This window comes from Hypomesus nipponensis, chromosome 2, assembly GCF_054491055.1.
Source record: "Hypomesus nipponensis isolate SF chromosome 2, ASM5449105v1, whole genome shotgun sequence".
Taxonomy (NCBI): domain Eukaryota; kingdom Metazoa; phylum Chordata; class Actinopteri; order Osmeriformes; family Osmeridae; genus Hypomesus; species Hypomesus nipponensis.
In genome coordinates, this window is record NC_140362.1 from 12014372 (window position 1) to 12032904 (window position 18533).

Sequence of the window (18533 nt, forward strand, 5' to 3'; positions counted from 1 at the left end):
GTAGAGTGCTAAAACTGCTACATTAGATGTTCCAACATTTAGAAAAGTTGATATGTGTTTATTAAATAGACATTGATTTTATGTAATGCTGTGCAAAATACAAAATCTAAGTTGGTAGACAAAAGCAAACTCTGAGACTACAGTGTTGAATGCCTGTATATTAGAAAGTGCAGTGCAGGTGAAATGTTTTTATCATTCATGAATGTTTTTATCATTCCCCCCCCCCCCCCACAATATTCAAATTTGGTCAAAATGTCCCCCCCAATATATTGATATAAAGATATAAATGTGCTACGCTACGACAGGCAACCACGCACGCTGTCCGAAATGATAATAAAAAATGTAATTTGTCCCCCCCAATGTTGACTCCATGGCTATGGCCTTGTGTTGTACCCATGAATGGCTCCAGGTCAGTCCTGTCCACCCCATTTTAAATGTCTTAAAATGCCCTTGACCCAAATTGATTGAACAAAATCCACATACATTTGACTATTGACTTCTTTATTTACAATATAGTTAATTTATGTTCACAGGTTATGATAAGGTTTGGAGGACCGTTGGCTGGGGGTAAATACTGTCCTGATATATTGGTATTTGTAGCATCTCTTGAAAAAGTATTGTAACATTACCTTGCTCAGCAGCCCTTAAATTATTGTATTAAATAATTAATTAAAATGTATATATTTTTTGCAAATCTCTGGACAGACAGGAAGACAGAAATGCTATGATTGAGAAACTGAAGCTATTGAGTTTGAGTGATCCTAAAATGGCCAGCTGAGGATCCTACTACTTGGACCAGTTGGGGCAGAAAAGTCTAGCTTTGTTGACTCAATCAAAAGTGCTTATTCTGGAAGTATTACCAACACTTCACTGGCAGCTGCTGCCACTGATACAAGCTTCACCAAGAAAGCAAGTACTGAATAAGGAATATTATATACTGTTTTGTAAAAATGTGAAAAAATGAATCAAATATTTAGAATTACATTTATTGTTTTCCCATTGTAGTATGAAACACATTACATTAGAGATGGAACAAAACGCCTGCCTTTGGCGTTCAATTATATCATGGGTTTGGGGTCTGATGAATCAAGGGGGGTGCACATTGATGACATCACCAGCATTCTTGGAGGCCATGTCCCAGAAGGTTATCAGGTAGGCCTTTATAACAACTAGGGCTGTTAAATGATTAAAAATGTTAATCAAATTCATCACAGGTTTCTGTGGATTAATCATGATTTATTACATATTACCGATTTTCCGAATTTTTGTCATTAGTGTGCGTCTTTGATTTTGCGGTACCTTGATGCTCGAGTCACCTGTTGCCACTCGCAAAACTTTGGTGAACCCCTCGTCCTCAACAATATAAATCCGTCTACAGCTTTTTGCAATACATTTGGCAACTGTGCTAGTCACCTTGTCACAGGCAGACTTAGTGAGGGCCCTACGCTGTTCAGTGAGGGTGGTTTGGCGCATTCTACTTGAACCCTCCTCGCCGACCAGCGCATGCTTCGCGTTAAGGTGGTATAGGTTACTTTAGGCTATTGCTTCGGTGAAACGATAACATTCAGTCATTTAGCATTCAGTCATTTAGACGCTCTTATCCAGAGCGATAACGTCTTCCCGCAGTGTGCATATCACTTTGGTTTTATTGGATGTTCCATCTTAGTTTTTTTGGAACACAAACTTGTCATCCAGAACTTGCAGATTGGGTGGAATTGTGGGTATATATTACGTTAAATGCGTTAAACAAAAATAACGAATTAATAGGCCTACTGTAATTTAATCATAACGCGTTAACGCGTTATTTTTCACAGCCCTAATAACGACACATTCCCATTATAACAAGTTGTTTCATGGACACTTTACCTTGTATTCGCCAGAATGGGCTCTCTTTATCAGACCTGGCTCAGATACCTAAATTATATCATCACAGTACTGTGCATGTTTTAGATTTGAATACATTTTAACTTTTGTAGATCGTTTATTATGCGGTTGATTTGCTTCCATCCTGAGCAGGCATGCCTTCTCCGAAATGAAATTATTTCCAGTGCAATACTATCAGGTGGCTGAGCGGTTAGGGAATTGTGCTAGTAATCAGAATGTTGCCAGTTTGATTCCCGGCTGTGCAAAATGACGTTGTGTCCTTGGGCAAGGCACTTACACCCTACTTGCCTCAGGGGGAATGTACCTGTTGACTGTAAGTCGCACTGGATAAGAGCGTCTGCTAAAAGTAAATGTGCTATTGTTTGTAGCATAGTAAGATCCATAACAAGTAAATCTAGACTAAATCTAAGTAAGTTGTTAAAATTAACAGTTTCAGAGTAATGACCCATTAGTCTAAAACTCATTTTTTATTACTGTAGTCTATAACTTAAGTGAATACCCCAGGTACTTTTTGTACATTGTTTTCAGGTTGTCCATTGTTGTGACTTAATATGTTTAAGTTACATTTCATTCATAACTAAGTGGAAATAATCTTAAATGTATTTAATTGTATTTGACTGTAGAACTAACGACTTGTTTGTATTATTTGCAAAGGGGGCTTTGCCTAGGGAAACTGAACTTTTGTCTCAGTGTTTTAGTTGTCCGGAGTGTTTATTAGTATAGGGGGTACATGGATTCAGAAATCAAGAAAGGGGTTATTGAAGCCAAAAATGTATGAGAACAACTTGTACCACATCAAACTTCTAATGATAAGTCTTTATCTTTAAATATGACTTTGATCTTTGAGTAAGTTTAAAGTTTCAAATGTGAAGCAGTAAGCCTACCATAATAAAACTTGGCATCTTTGGAGTTTATCCATGTCTCATATTCTAAATAGAATGATGTAACAAAAGCCATACGCACCTCAAACGCATATGCCGTGACCAAGTTCAGCTAGAAGCTTCATTTGAAAATCAATGTGTTTCGACATCTGTAAGTTCAGTAATGTTTTTGTGGAGAACCACTAGGTGAAATATCAGAAGGCCAGCTGTCGCGGACACTTACCTGTACAATGTTCAACCTCATTCTAACCGCCTCTTTCCTCGCATCAGTGTGGTCACATAGAACACAAGTTCCCGTTGGCTTCTCCATAGTTGGCACCCTGGCCATGGCAGACGTACTCTCTAAACCTACATCTCTCTGTAATTTTTACGTGATACAGTTCAACCCCTGTTTTCCCTTGGAAGAGAAAAGCCAAGACTACAATTGCGAACCTGAGTTAGGAGACAAAGTTCACTGTTTAGTGGGTGTCATTTCTGCAAATTCCATATTTGGGATGTCAGATGGAGTCAAACACAAGCTGAGGACCATTAGGGAGAAGGCTAGCAATCTGGGTAAGTGTTCTCCACAAACCTAAATACAAATTTGTCATCATTGTATGAGACCTACCAAGTACATTTCATCCCATGAAATTCTAGGAATTCCTCAGTTTGTTGTCATAACAAAAATAGACACTGCTTGTCCAGAAGTGAATATGGATCTGAGAAATATCTACAAAAGCAAGGCAATTAAAAAGCAGGTAAGCTCTATAATTACTCTGCTGTGGTCTTTGCTGAGCCTTTGGTCATTATAAAACCCTGTATGGTTCTAATTGCTCTCAGATGGAGACCTGCAGCAATGAGCTGGGGATCCCCATGAACTGCATCCTGCCAGTGAAGAACTACCATGAAGAGACAAACACAATCGCGCAGATGTACTGGTGTTGGAGGCTATTTCTCAGATTGTGCGGGCAGCCAATGATTACATATGGACACTCCAACAAAGACACTGAGCCACCATGAAAACCATAGAGAATGAATTTGCTTAGACTGTCCTCTGTACCACTGAGACATTATTAAATAACTTTATCCCCAAAAAGAAATGATTTTGGATATATAATCTATGTACTTGTGTGCATTGTGACATTGTTGACAAGTGTATTGTGTGATGCATTGGCTTGAAGCCAAGACAAGTTTTCCTACGGGACCATAAATAATTAAAATATATACCTTATGTAATGAGTGTTTCACTTTACAGATTTTTTACAATCGCTATGACAGTTTTTTCAATACCTTTAACAAGTTTCCTAAATTCTTAACACAGTTAGCACAACATCCGTCTGTGTAGGCTGTACAATTAACACATTTCTGTTGCTTTGACACAAAATGCATAAAGTAAACACAAATTTTAAATGCTTGAACTTCTTTTACACACAAGCTCAACCAAGACCAAAACAAACTATTTTTACTGCCCAATTTACCAATGCTTTCACACTGTCATCAAAACAGATAACATCATGTTCAAAACCTAAATTATTGGCTAAAGTCCAAGTGAACAGCTGTTTATATTGTGAATTGAAACACAAATATATCCCCTGTATTTTATTCCATTGCTACTGAGAAACAGCTGAAGTTATGCAAATACTGTAAATCACAGCTGATTCCCAACTAGGAAAGACTCAGGTGTTGAGGTTTTTTCAATTGCATGACCATATGGTATAGACAGTAAAGAGGACCTCTTTGGGCTGATCTTGTGTGGAAAAAGATCAATATAGAGCAACACAAAAAGTAAGAATACAGTAATGCCTGCACAAGGGAGAGGGAGACAAGTACCAGGACAAGGGAGAGGAGTGGGGCAAGGGAGAGGAAGACAAGTACCAGGACAAAGGAGAGGGGTGTGGGAAAAGGGAAAGGAATACAAGTACCAGGACATGGGAGAGGAAGACAAATACCAGGACAAGGGAGAGGAGTAGGACAAGGGAGAGGAGTTAGAATGTGTGGTGGTGCTCAGAGAAGGGCCAGAGCTAGGGTAATACTGTAAATGGCAGCTATATTGCATATTTCTTGCAGTAATGTCCTGTTGCAAATGAAGCCTTTACTGCAGCAATTATGTTTCTGTCTTCTTTTTTTCAATACAGTAACCATACATTCTATAAAGCTACTCTGAGATTGGTCATTCATTTTTAGTTCTGAATTTATGCAGCAAAAGAAACAAAATGCATGCATTTACTAAACCCAACAAAACAAAAATGTAGAGGCTTCAAAAGAAACTGCATTGCAAACACAATCTATAATCTATATAATGTGAGACCTGACACATAAAAGAATGCAGTTTCTGTAATTCCATCTGATGTTAGTGTTTTTTATGACATTGTGCTATGATTGACTAAATGTTCCTGTGAAAAGAGAACATGTGTTAGTGTTTGGTAGACATGGTGTCATGTTTATGTGTATTTTTGTGTTATGACAATTAATGTTTAGTTTACAATGTGTGATTTTGAGCATGAAATTAACAGTTTTGCCAATTGTGTGTGGTAGGTGTGTTGGTGTGTTAAGAGTTTAGTTTGTTTAAGGTATTGAAAAAACTGTCATAGCGATTGTAAAAAACTGTAAACCCTTTTGCTGCCTGTAGTTACCTTCCAAGCTCCTCCTCTTTAAGCACTGTACAGAATGACAGCCCATTATTGCAAACTAATTCCAGAAATGAAAATATGTGGGTGCTTTGCACTTGCAAAATTTGTACATGCAAAGTCATGGTCATTATATAATTAAATATTCATTGGGATGAATGGTTAAATGGGTTGTACTTAACTGTTTTGAGTACTAAACTTTATATGGAACACTTTTTCCCCCTCAGTGAGAACATAAAACTGCAGGACTTGCATAAAATAATAATAAAATACACTATCCATACCTCACTAACAAAAATCCGAACCTTTTAATAAAGATTCCTTACAAAATAACCACACAAAAGCTGAGTGACATTATGGAACGCTTTAATGCAAATGGTCCCATTGCACCATCTGGTGGTCTGCTCTGGCACTGCCATGACACCAGGGGGTCACCTCCACTACAGGAGGCTGTCCTTCTGGACCAGAGGGCTCACAAAGAAAAAGACTGAGATAAACAAGGACTAATTTGTTTCCAACCCCCCCTCACCTCAGTCCTGTTTTCCCGATACCCTCACCGGGACTACTACTGTTTGGCGATGACAAATGGTCTTCCCACTGCTATAGTGCCTGAGTTTTGGATGATGACATCTTGAAGAGGCTTATCCCGGCTGTCTGTCCTTGTGTTCTCAATCTTCTTGACCACATCCTGTGGATGAGGCATGTTAGGATTCACACTGGACTGGAATGTCTTTATTGAAGGAGAAAAGCTCACAGCTGTATCTGATTTTAAATATCTGGGGATAATTTTTGATAACAATTAAATATTTAAAAACATGTTAAAAAAAGGTGGCCAATACCAAATTTAACTTGGCTAATTTTAGACATGCAAGGCCATACTTAACTACAGAGGCAGCCAAACTTGTTATGAATGCCATGATCTTTTCTCACATCTAGTAATGTTACACAAACTTTTCACAAGCAAGTACAACAACTCTGAAACAATAGAAACCCTCTACAAGCAGACCTTAAACTATATACCAGAAACTAGCTATCACCACTGCCATACAACAACAAAGTAAAACGTATTCAAATTTGACAGTGTCTTAGTTTTTGGATGCCTGTCTCATTTTTAAAATATTACATGGGCTCGCACCTCCTCCATTAAATGAGTTTATAAAGCTAAAGGATGGCAATGGCTTGGCAACTATAGGGCAGTCACCTGGGGTCTCATTTATAAAGCTTGCGTACGCACAAAACGGGGCTGAAAATGTGCGTACACCCTTTTCCACACAAAGGCTGTGATTTATTTAAAAAAAAACTTGACGGGAGAATGTGCGGTCCACCACGCAAACTCTAACACTCCCGTAGGCCAACGCACATTTTGGAAACAGTTGGAATTGACGACGCAGATGACCGTACTGTAGCCTGGCTGCCAGCCCAACTTCGCCCCGCCCACAAAAGAAAATTTGGTCGGGAAGTTGGGTCTGGAGGGTCTCGTATTGGGAACAACTATATAAAACCAGGATCTGAGCGGACCAATGAAATAGCTAGGGCGGGCTTTATATTATGATGGACAGATGATCAACAGTAACGTAATCAACAACGGCACAAAAGAGCCCTTGTGTTGAATTCATTTTCAACAAACAACATATTACGTTGCTCTGATCTATCCAATTGAGCGAAGAGGCATTTGTTTTACGAGTTGGGTTGAAACACGCCCCATAGTCACAGCCCAACGGAGAGTTTTCAGACACATATTCTGACTAAAATTATGAGTATGACAACGTCAGGCTAACCGTACTGTAGTCAGACTGCAGAAAGTAAATGCGGGAAGAACGATTACTCGTAATATTTATATATTTTGTTTTCCTCACACACGTTTTTTTTCCATCAAATTTCATAATTATCATAACAATTTAATCCAGCAGTATTATTTGAGCTTGTACTGAGTAGGGATGGGCGTGGTTAATCGAATATCCGGATATCCTAAAGTAAGTTAGTATTCGAATACTTTTTTCGAATACTTATGAGTCTTTTCTACGCCGGCCTGCTTGTAAATCGACTCCGTACTCGCCTCTCCCCTGAGCATGTTTACATGCTAATTCTCCTGAATAAAAATGCGTATGGCTAATGCAGTTGTGGCTTATTTATTTTCTTACCAGTAGCCATGTAGAGCTAGCATAATCGGCTGTTTATGTTTGCATTGTGTGGTGGCGCACCGTATCCTATAGGATTCCGGTTCCAAGTTAATATCCAAGTTAATATGCAATATTTCTCCGTGTGTCTTTCGTTTTTATGGTGGATAGTCTACCCAATGTGTTTAATTTAGTCCAATGTAGCCTACTTTTTATTTCACATAATAATAGGCTAATCGCTTTTCCGCCAAATTAAGAGCCTAAGTCTGAAGACGCAGCGTTTTTTCAAGTTCATTGTCTTTTCGTCTAGTAATACATTGATCTTTCATTTGTTTTCTTTATTCAACCCTTATTTAATCTAATAGTTTAACAGTCCCAATTATTGCCAGAATGTGTGGTGGTTCATGTGTTTACTGTATGCTTTGCGTCACGTCAGGCTAATTACATAACGGAACCACATTAACAAAATAGATTATCCGGATATTCGAAAATAATTTCGGATACTATTCGAATAGTGAAATCAGTTCAAATCTCCATCCCTAGTACTGAGTGATAATTGTTCCATAAACACCTTGTTCAATCCAACTAATTTTAAATCAAATTGCTGTCTCAATCATATTGTCCACTACCGAAGTGCAGGAGGGGGAAATGCCCAACTGCATGGAATGCATATAACATCACATATCGTACCTTTAAATAACTGCAGAACACAGTGTATAACTAAATATATGTATTTAGGCTAATACGCTACTGTGCATATATCATATGTCAAAAACTGGAAATATTCGTTAAACTCCCGCGCAATCGCTACACTCTACGTCCTCGTTATCAGTCCAGAGTTTACTGTTCATAACAAAACGCTTTTTTTTTCCAAATTGTATCTCGACTCGCGGTATCACTGGCACAGTTGACGCCACTCACAGTTTTTTTTAATTGGTGATCTACCGGCCACCAAATTGGGCTCCACCAATAGGCTAACAGTGTCTGAGAAGATGTGATTCACCGTAAAGAAGAATCGCATACCAGGGTGATGAGATACTAAATTAGCATTCATGAGGTGCTTTGCATTGACCATTTATGGTAAAAAATGGGCGTGTTCAGGGCGGGGTACAATGCTGATTCGTACGCACACTTGTGGGTAATCTGTGATTTATAAAAGGAACATTGCGTACAGGTGTGCGTTCGCACGGTTTCATAAATCTGAATTTGTGTACGTACGCCATTTTAGGCTTTTGGGCGTACGTAGACTTTTAGTAAGAATCTTACGCACAATATAAATGAGACCCCAGGGGAGACTGTTATACAGTAAAGACACAGTACGTTTGGACATAGTCTTCTCAGTAAGTGCCTCTAATTACTGGAATACCCTCCCTACTAATGTAAGGGACAGTATTTCAGTGTTCAAAAACAAAGTTAAGAAATTGATATAAAATAACAAAACCTGCAACCCTAATTCGGCCACTGCATTACTCACACCGTAACTTATTTTTATATCTAATAACTGGTATGTCTATCTGTCTGGTTTTTACAATTAGTTATCGTAACTGCACTGTTTTGTCACACTGTTGTATATATGGTTTTTATTATTTATTTAATTATGTATTTTTTTTAATTATTTCTTTCCGTATCTCTGTCATGCCCTGCCAAGGGACAACGGATGAAAAACAGCTAATCTAGCCAATTCTGGTGCATTTGCATTTTTACATGTTTATCTTTTTACATGTTTATCAATGTACAATGTCCCTTTTCAAATAAACGCATATATGTTTTTTTTTTTGCAGTAATCATAAGCCTTTAAAGACCAACACTTGTGATTCTCAAATGTTGTCAACTCAGTAATCCTGCTCTTTGGAATGTGACTTTTGAATTGGGCACAGTCAGGCTGGGCAGTTTCTGATTTCAACTAAGCTTTTGCATGACTGCCCAAGATGATTTAGCCATAATTTGCCGATAGAAATACTTGTTAGTTAACAATCGAGCATAGCAAACAATTCAACTAAGGGATACTGTATATCATCTTTACATTATGTTTGAATAGTTAATAACAAATACAATGGATAATGAACATCTAATAAAACAGTTTTCCACTGGTTTTAATTGAAGGATGTTCGGAGCATTCCTCTGTAGTAGGTGTGTAGATCATTCAGTAGTAAAACACTCACCATGCCCTCCAGAACCTTGCCAAAGACCACGTGTTTCCCATCAAGCCACGGTGTCGGTTTGGTGATGATGAAGAACTGAGAGCCGTTGGTATCTGGACCAGCATTAGCCATACTGAGCCAGCCAGGGCCATAATGCTTCAGCCTGAAGTTCTCATCAGAGAACCGCTCTCCGTAGATACTCCGGCCTACAATATAAAAGAAAGCTAAAGTAAACGTTTCATATGATTGATACATATTGCATTGGTACTTTGTAACAAAGAAATGTGTTATTTATTGACATGAACATATGTAAGGCAACATATGGCCACCCCTGTCATGCCGATTTAAAGATACTGTATCTGTGCTGTGATTACCTCCAGTGCCATCTCCACGGGTGAAATCTCCTCCCTGAAGCATGAAGTTCTTAATGACTCTGTGGAATTTGCTGCCCTTGTAGCCAAATCCTTTCTGTTTAGATAACAGGCATACTGTCAGTACTATGTCAATCAGATTACTTGCTAAAAGGACATATACTGTACCATATTTTGGGGGGGCAAAAGCACTACATTAGAAGAGATGCTGCATTGGTTGTGATACATTATACTGATATGTAATCAGATAGAGAACCTGGTCAATCAGATGGTAAACAAAATATAAAAATCAGTTCCTTTTATAAAACTGGTGCATAACCATTATTACACCCACGGTAATGTTTTAGTCAATTGAACCAGTGAGATTAAACACCTACCTCTCCGGTCGACAAGGCAATAAAGTTCTGAGTCGTTCTGGGAACAATGTTCCCAAACAAACCGATAACAATTCGTCCAACATCTTGATGTCCAATTCGGATGTCAAAATAAACCTGCGGGGTAGAAGTTTACTACTGCTGTCTGAGCAGACTCGTAACTCTCAAATACCAAATTCAATTTAAATTTGAAAAGGGCGACAGTCACTATGCTTCTCATCCTGGCGAAATGTTAGATAGGGAGCTACCCCATCTTCAAATATGTATTTCAAAATGAAGTAAGCTTTTTACTTTTTTTCATCAGTTCTGATTACCCGAAACATCACTCGTATCTATTGTTCTAACTCCATCATATGACAAAGAGATGTTCAATATATGGTAGCCTAGTGTCGAGCTGGTGGCTACTGAGCTAATTATTTTACGGTACACAAATTATCTGAATTATCTGTTGAAGCACTGACCACAATGACTTTACATGTAAGCTAAAGTTGCAACACATTGTGTTCAGGAAACATAGCCTATAGTTAAATTGGCATGCTATGCAATTTTGCCACACATAAGTAGTCCTAGTGTGTGACACATAGTCCTGAATATTCGAGCAACACGGGTTTGATCACACTTTTCCCACTGCTGGCACTAGTATTACAGTATTACCAGATAATAGTTTTGTGTTGGGTGGGGATGTGCATCTCCATCAGAGGACTATACGATACACATCTCGATGCACTGCCAACGATCCGATACATTAAAGATACATAAAAGCAACTACTAATGCGATACGATACGATTCACCCCTATTGCGATGCAGTGCGATTCGACACGATGCGATTCAGTGAGATGCGATGCAAAGGGAATATGATACCATGCAATTTAATATGGTACATAATGATTTACATTTATGCTATGATTTATTTATTTGTCAGACTGCAAATCATCAATTAACTAAACAAGTGAAAGTTTTATTTCACATATTAAAAGTCTCTGACAATAGATAAAATAACATCAGGCCTGGACCTTGCCTTAAACCAGTCCTTCTTTCCTGTTGTATGTGTTCTCTGAATGTAAAAAAGGGTTAACTATTACAGGCAGTCACAAGCTGCGGTAAACACTGTCATAATACAACACACTAAATTGAACTCATACGTCCTACTTGAAATTTTTCTCAATGACTCAGCTATCTCTCGTCTTACTTTGTTGTACACAACAGGGATTTGTTTTGTCGGAAAATAGCTTCCTATTCTTGCTAGGGGTACCGCTGGAGCTAGCCACTGACTGTAGCCAGCTGAATCCGAGGGGGAGGCATACGTCTCCACACAAATACCATGTAGCCTCTTCAGGTGACTACCTAAATTAGCCGTGCTGCCTGTGTACTTTATAGCAGTACGATATATCTTGTCAATTGCATGGGTCTTGTCAAATTGCCCATCTTTCTTGTAAAATCCGAAGTGTTGCCAAACCTTGGATTTATTGCAATTTGTAGGAACGTGTAACTCTTCCTCCGCCATGATAACACTCCCCCGAACACGCCTCCAACTCGCGCGAAACGAGAATCGGCCACTGACAGCAGTGGAGATAAAACCGTGCTTAAGAAACTAACTAAATATAGAATTATTGGTCACAAATCATTGGTCAAATTTCTAAATACTAAAGGTGTTCGCATACACATAATTCTATATAAATACATCGGATTATATCGATGCAAAGATGTTAGAAACGATGCATCGCGATTTCATCCCACATTGTATCTGGTGCACACTTTTTTGATCCGGGCCATCGCATCGTGAACTTTTATGCCGATGCACCGATGCGAATCGGTGAATCTTACCATCCCTAGTGTTGGGTCCATATACTCATACAAACGTTCTATTTCAAGTGCATGCAGATCGCGGAAAAATTCAACCAGCTACTGAAACAAATCGCTGTGCGATTGGACGCCAAGCGCAGCCCTTTTCCTTTCGGCGCCCATGTTATCAAATTGGATCGGCCACACAGGCTGCAAAGCGCTGCGAAGCGCCGCGATCGTCTCATGGAAATTGACGTTGAAAGACAAAATGTGTTGTTTTTCGGTACGCAAACGTCAAATTACATGTTTTGACACACTTGGCTTGCCATACGGCCGTGTATAGACTTCGATTCCTGTCGTAAGGAAGGATAAATGTGTCGTCTGTACGCGAACATCAAATTGCACGTTATTGCACATTTGGCCTTCCATATAAACCAGGCTTAACGCGCGGCAGAAGCGTCTGGAGTCAATAAGGGGTCAATTATTTACCTTGGCCGTTACTTCAGTATTCTCTTCAGCGTTTGAACTGCTGGGAAACAGCAACATAAACACCGATCCCACTATAACTGTGACAGCCACTAGAAACTTCATCTTCTTTTCGTAGATAGGAACCAACCAGTGAAAATGTAGCTATGGCAGCTGAAATATATATCCCGGGGGAGAAAACCCGGGAGGAGATTGGTCTTCTAATTATGTGACCTTTTCCACGCCCATTCTAAACCTATAGCTCATAGATTTAGGTCAGAAAGCAATGTAATTGGATTGGCTCACATTTCAATCTGAAAGTTTATCAGAGCCTGTTTAAGGAGAGCCTTGCCACTCCCTATTAAACCCCATTGTACCGAATTTGGCTGCAGTTCCACCAGAGTTCCACTGGGGGTGATCTCGAGCGAGTGCATGTTGAATGGGAGTCTATGGAGCTAAACGGCTAAATTTGTCTCTTTCGCCTGATTGTCGTTGAAAAATCTCCGATTTGATTGTAGTTTGTGCATATTTAACATGGATTATAGGTCGAAAATTGAATGAACGAGTACTTATGTCCTTTTGATTTCTTACATGGTGAGTCGTTGTTGCCCATAACATGCTAGCATTCTGCTACTGAATGCTGATTGGTTAGTAAAGGACTGTTAAGACCAGAGCTCCCGCTTGATGGCATCCGAAGCGGAATCAGAATGTCGGAGCATTAGCAACATTAGCAAGCCAAAACTCTTTCAAGCATGTGTATTGACAGGGAGAGCCTAACCTGTCAGCTGTGTTGTCGATGCCCTGAGAGAAAAAAGTAAGTGACCAGAGCTTGCCGTCAAGCAATAGCTCTGGTCGTACGATGTGTATGTCAATGACATTTTCAAAAGCTTTTTAGAACAGAAAGGCGACTTTCAAAAAATCTAAAACCCGGCAGTGTGTATTTTTTGGGCCTCCCCTTCCGAATTCAGAATTCAAATTACTGGACAACAAATAATATCCTGAGAAAAGTGGATTTTGAGGCTCCATAGACCTCCATTCATTCTGCACTCGCTCGTTAGCGCCCTCACATGGAATTTCAACCAGTTCAGAACCCGGAAGTTTCCCGAGAGTGGCAGTTCTCTCCATAGATATATATAATCAGTCTTTATATATATCTATGGTTCTCTCTATATTAGACATTCTCTGTTATGACGTTCGTTTTGTTTTACGCATCATATAAATAAAACAACTCAAATTGATTAACTGATTTGACATTGGATAAAGACAGGGAAAAAACTTTTGGATATAAAGGGGGGAGATATATGTCACGCTAGCCATGCGTGTTTTACAGTGGCGGCTGGGTGCCCATTTACCCACCGTCATCATATTGTGACCAATGTCAGGATCTGCTAACATTGCAGACAATTCTGTTCATGACCTCAACATAAGTTGGTCTCTCATAACATAATTTGTGCTGTTTAAATTTTGAATGGCACAAAGCTCAAACAAATAGTAAAAGTTTGGGTTAATTTGGAGCATGTTGGGGGTCTGATTGACCTCAGAATGTAAGCTATACAATATTATTTAATATCTTAAAAATGACAGCAACACAACTAAAACTGTTACTGCGAGACAGTACAATACACAGAATGGACAACAACATACAACACATTCAGTGACCATACAGTCCATCAGTAATAATAAATAATATTGATGGACATCTGATAGCTGTATTAGGCCCAACCTTCCTTGACCACTGCCCATGTTTATCCTCTGCCTCAGTTCTATTTGTAGAGCCTCACCCTGAGCATATAAGAAAACAGAAAACAATGTCAACCAATCCACTTGTAAATAAAGTAACCATAGGTTGTTTAAAGCAGGTCACACAACCTTAATATAAATAACACCTCTAGATAACACACTTAAGTCAGGATGAATACGATTGTTTATTCAATCAGTCTGATCCATCAAGTGGGCTGATTGTTGAAATCAGCCCAAACTACATTTGGGTTAAAGACTGACAGTTTGCACTGGCATTGCGTGTGGGACTAGAGCCCCCCCAAAAGTTTCATTAATCCCCCCCAAAAAATACGTTACCTTTTTTTTCGTATTTTAAATCTAAATTTGAAAATGTCTCTTTCTAAAACCCACTAGCGGACACTATTTAAAAGGATATTTAAAAAAATGTCTTCTGGAGGACATGCTCCCAGACCTCCCTTGTTTCGTTTTCACAGTTTTCTTTTTTAGGACATAAATATACATTGTGGATTAAATCTGAGATTTCTAATGTGCTTATTTTAATCACATTCAGTAGATCAACAGACACATTGTTTTGTTATGAATTCTGTGCTATTAATCTTGGAGGGCAGGCGTTGGTTCTAATGAGAAGTTGCTTACAGGTTGGAAATGAAGTAGCTACATGCTTCAGTGTGACTAGGTGAGAAAGAGAACCACATCCTGGTTCCTAAGAAGCTTTTCCAAAACAGGTCTGCAACTCCTCAAATACTGAACTGACAAAAGAGAAAGAAGAGTATTGTAGGACCGCATACAACACTCACACTCAGCTGGCCCTCTGATGTATATCAGCCCCTTGTAGACTATCACCAGAAACAGAACACATAACACGTACTGTTGAAACACTTATGAGACAATGTATTATGGCACCAGGAATGGGACAAAGTTTGGTCCTCCAACTCTGAGCAGATGCATGGGATTGATATCAACTAGTTAATGATACATCGGTCTATTACCGAAAAGATGAACAATCTAAAAAGAACTATGATGAGATTCTTAAAGGCAGCATCTGCATGACTTTTCAGAGTTATGGTGAGATTACAACAAAATGCATCAATACTTTTAAATAAACTGAAATAGAACCATGCACTATAAATAAACATGGCAATTTAATGTGTATGTTTAACAAAAACAAACTTTAATACATATTTATTTGAACATTTAATTAAAAAAATACATTATCCCCAAGCCAACGGGCACTTCCTGAAAGCAGGCATAGATAAGAGATAGCATGCCATAAGACATAAAACAGTGACCATGTGGCAGAGACGGTACAGTACACACTAGGGATGAACATTATATTCAATGTCCATCAGTAATACATAATATTGATGGATGTCTGAGATCTGTTTTGGGCCCAACCTTCCTTGACTGCTCCCCATGTTTGTCCTCTGCCTAAGTTCTATTTGTAGAGCCTCATCCTGAACATTGAAGAAAACTGAAAACGATGTCAACTAAGCCACCTGTAAATACATTAAGTGGTTTGTTGAAAGCAAGTAACATGACCCTAATGCTCTAAATAACACATTCAAGTCAGGATGAATAAAGCTGTTTATTCACTCCAGCAGTCTCATCCACACACACATATACAGTCCTTCCAAAACACCCAGAAGGGTGTGCGGGCTTGTCTTGCGCTCGTGTGTGTGTGGACTGATCATTGAAATCAGCCTAAACTACATTTGGGTTAGAGACTGATAGTTAGACGGAACCTTCAGTGGTCAGTTACTCACCTTGTGAGCAGGTGTCATAAGTGATACCAGCGGAGATTAGGACCATTATCAGGGTTGAGGAACTTGTAGAGTCAGTGTGAGTTTGACATTCATGGACCAAAATGATAATGAGGCAAAGAAAGTAGTAATTGCACAGAAAGCACTGCACAAAACAATATACTCCACTCTACTACTATATCTTGCATTGGCTGCAATATAGTTTAACATGATTGTTCATGTTTACATCCATTGTAAAACTTAACATTTTATATGAGTTGGTATGGCAAACAGGGTGATCCTGGAGCCACAGGTAAAAACACAAAATGTTAACAAGGCATGCGCACTTACTTGCAAAACTCAAAGGGAGCGTTAACTCATATGGCAAAGAAGGAGTTACTACCAAGGTAGAAAAACAACAATCTGGCAATCAATGACTAGAAAACCAGGGTTGATATACCGCGGGACGGATGACTTGATGGGAGACAGGTGCGGAGTCCGAGGGAGTGTGGGATGATGTCATGGGGGGGGGGAGGGGGGGGGGAAACCGGAGCTACACCCACCACAAGCACACACACACAGGTATGCAAATAAGGAAAGAGAGAGATACATCATAGTACAAAGGATTATACTGGGGAAACTAGAGGCAGTCAGGGGCAGGTTTTCTCCTATAGATTGTTATTAAGTTCTCCAGTGACGGCGTAGCAAAGGAAGTGATTGGCAGCTTTGCAGACGTAGGACCGTTTGTTAGCTTTTACCTCAAATGGTACAATCACCCCCCCACAAATGTTGGTACAATTCAACCCCCATGTTGTTCTTAGTGATGGGAAGTACGGATTATATTACTGACCAGGATCTTTCGTCCTGGTTAATTGAAACTAACAAATCTTTTTTCATGTCTTCGTTCATTTCATTACAAATATTTCGGGGTGGGGGATCTCTTTTTCAATAATCTGAATGATTGCAGGGTCCCTTCCTGGGAACAGCACTAGAGCTCACAGAATCATAAAATGTGTCTTTTTCAATTTTTTCTAAGACCATTTTACTTCAATTGTACATTTATGTGGCAGATAATATTTTCAAACAATAAACTTCCCGCATCTTTAAATGGTCATTTATCATCACACTGGCATTTAATTATCACAGCAAACTATTTCACTGCTCTGAACTGTAAGTAACGTATCCAACCACATCCACCTACAGAGATCTCTATGGCCAAAACCTTACAACCACAAACCACACCGGGGTGCTGTCACATCGCTATGGGCAAATAAAAAGATAAAGAAACCCCATCTAGTATCTTGGTCCCCAGCTCCACCATGTAGATAGAATAATTGAGTAATTTGGCTGGTTCCTACTACCAATCCGGGGCTAGGTGATAAAAAAAACTGGGTTTTGAGAAAACAAGTGAGTATCTGTTGAGAGTTTAAGACAATTCATCAGTCTGACAGGAGAAGGGTATTCAGGGGAACAGCACAGAAAGCTGAACTATATTTGAACCCTCTTATCCTTCATCAACGCTGCATTGCTTATATTGCATTAGTAGATTTGCTCATTAGCGTAGTGTTGGACTATATGTATCCAGGGAAAGCAAAGGACCCAGGCAGGTAACAAGCTGATAATACTGTAGCTCTAATGTAGCTCGTAATCAGCTCTTCAACTGCGGGATCTTTTGCTTCCTACACAGTACTTGTATTTCTTGTGCTTTTAGTGCCACCTACTGACATAATGGTCATTGCAATTTACTACAGTTGTACGAAAGGTCACAATCACATACACAACCTTGATGTTAGATGACTGTCAGGATGGAGGATATCAGTTGGAATGCATGGAAGTTGTAATCCAGCAGACATGTCTAGAGAGCAGTGTCATCGGTGTTGAAAGATTCTCAGAAGTCATTGATCAAATATACCGCCACAGTATTACCAATAACCACGAGTGCGCTCACAGCATGACGGTGGATTGGACGAATGTCATTCCACTCGGCTGTGGATTAACTCCCATTAGATTTGATAGACACTGAGATGTATTATGTGTCATTATTTGTAGGTGGGTGTACATTCAATCGTCTCTTCCCAGGTGGGTATATGGTAAATCCCTCTTCCCAGGTGGGTATATGGTAAATCCCTCTTCCCAGGTGGGTATATGGTAAATCCCTCTTCCCAGGTGGGTATATGGTAAATCCCTCTCCTCAGTGGTGGGTCTATGCCGTATACATATACCCAGCCCTACACCTCCGCTCTTCAGTATTCCATGATCCCTCCCGTCACCACCCTACATCCTAGGCATGTTGCCATCATTCCTCATGATCGCAACTCAAGACACACACTCTGTTCCTGCACACACTCATTTCTGTTCGTTTCCCTTCCTCCGCACACACACACACACCTGAATATTTCATACTAATTGGACATTTTAGGATGACTCTGCCA

The 18533-nt window shown here is 39.4% G+C and overlaps 2 protein-coding genes across 4 annotated transcripts; one reads left to right on the forward strand and one right to left on the reverse strand.

The window, feature by feature from the left end:
- The first annotated feature begins 455 nt into the window (after positions 1 to 455).
- Positions 456 to 3939, forward strand: LOC146300814 (interferon-induced protein 44-like). The gene is made up of 4 exons (XM_084669733.1): positions 456 to 1152; positions 3146 to 3317; positions 3402 to 3502; positions 3585 to 3939. Exons 1-4 carry the CDS (start codon positions 1066 to 1068, stop codon positions 3762 to 3764), a joined length of 540 nt encoding a protein of 179 aa, XP_084525859.1. The 5' UTR covers positions 456 to 1065; the 3' UTR covers positions 3765 to 3939.
- A 1781-nt stretch (positions 3940 to 5720) lies between these two features.
- LOC146300815 (peptidyl-prolyl cis-trans isomerase B-like) lies at positions 5721 to 12873 on the reverse strand. Of its 3 annotated transcripts, none has more exons than XM_084706462.1 (5): positions 12647 to 12873; positions 10378 to 10491; positions 10004 to 10097; positions 9651 to 9835; positions 5721 to 6059 (listed from the first exon to the last, which is right to left on the reverse strand). In XM_084706462.1, exons 1-5 carry the CDS (start codon positions 12746 to 12748, stop codon positions 5937 to 5939), a joined length of 618 nt encoding a protein of 205 aa, XP_084562588.1. In that variant the 5' UTR covers positions 12749 to 12873; the 3' UTR covers positions 5721 to 5936. The 3 variants fall into 3 exon arrangements, with proteins under 3 accessions (XP_084562588.1, XP_084562590.1, XP_084562589.1); XM_084706464.1 differs by lacking the exon at positions 12647 to 12873 and adding an exon at positions 12200 to 12350; XM_084706463.1 differs by lacking the exon at positions 12647 to 12873 and adding an exon at positions 11832 to 11910.
- Positions 12874 to 18533: the final 5660 nt, after the last annotated feature.

Coding starts and splice junctions, on each gene's coding strand:
- LOC146300814 (XM_084669733.1), top strand. CDS start 1,066: ATGGGTTTGGGGTCTGATGAATCAAGGGGGGTGCACATTGATGACATC. Junction 1,153..3,145: donor ATGTCCCAGAAGGTTATCAG/GTAGGCCTTTAT, acceptor TACGTGATACAG/TTCAACCCCTGTTTTCCCTT. Junction 3,318..3,401: donor GGAGAAGGCTAGCAATCTGG/GTAAGTGTTCTC, acceptor ATGAAATTCTAG/GAATTCCTCAGTTTGTTGTC.
- LOC146300815 (XM_084706462.1), bottom strand. CDS start 12,748: ATGAAGTTTCTAGTGGCTGTCACAGTTATAGTGGGATCGGTGTTTATG. Junction 10,492..12,646: donor ATACTGAAGTAACGGCCAAG/GTAAATAATTGA, acceptor TCTACCCCGCAG/GTTTATTTTGACATCCGAAT. Junction 10,098..10,377: donor TTGCCTTGTCGACCGGAGAG/GTAGGTGTTTAA, acceptor TTATCTAAACAG/AAAGGATTTGGCTACAAGGG.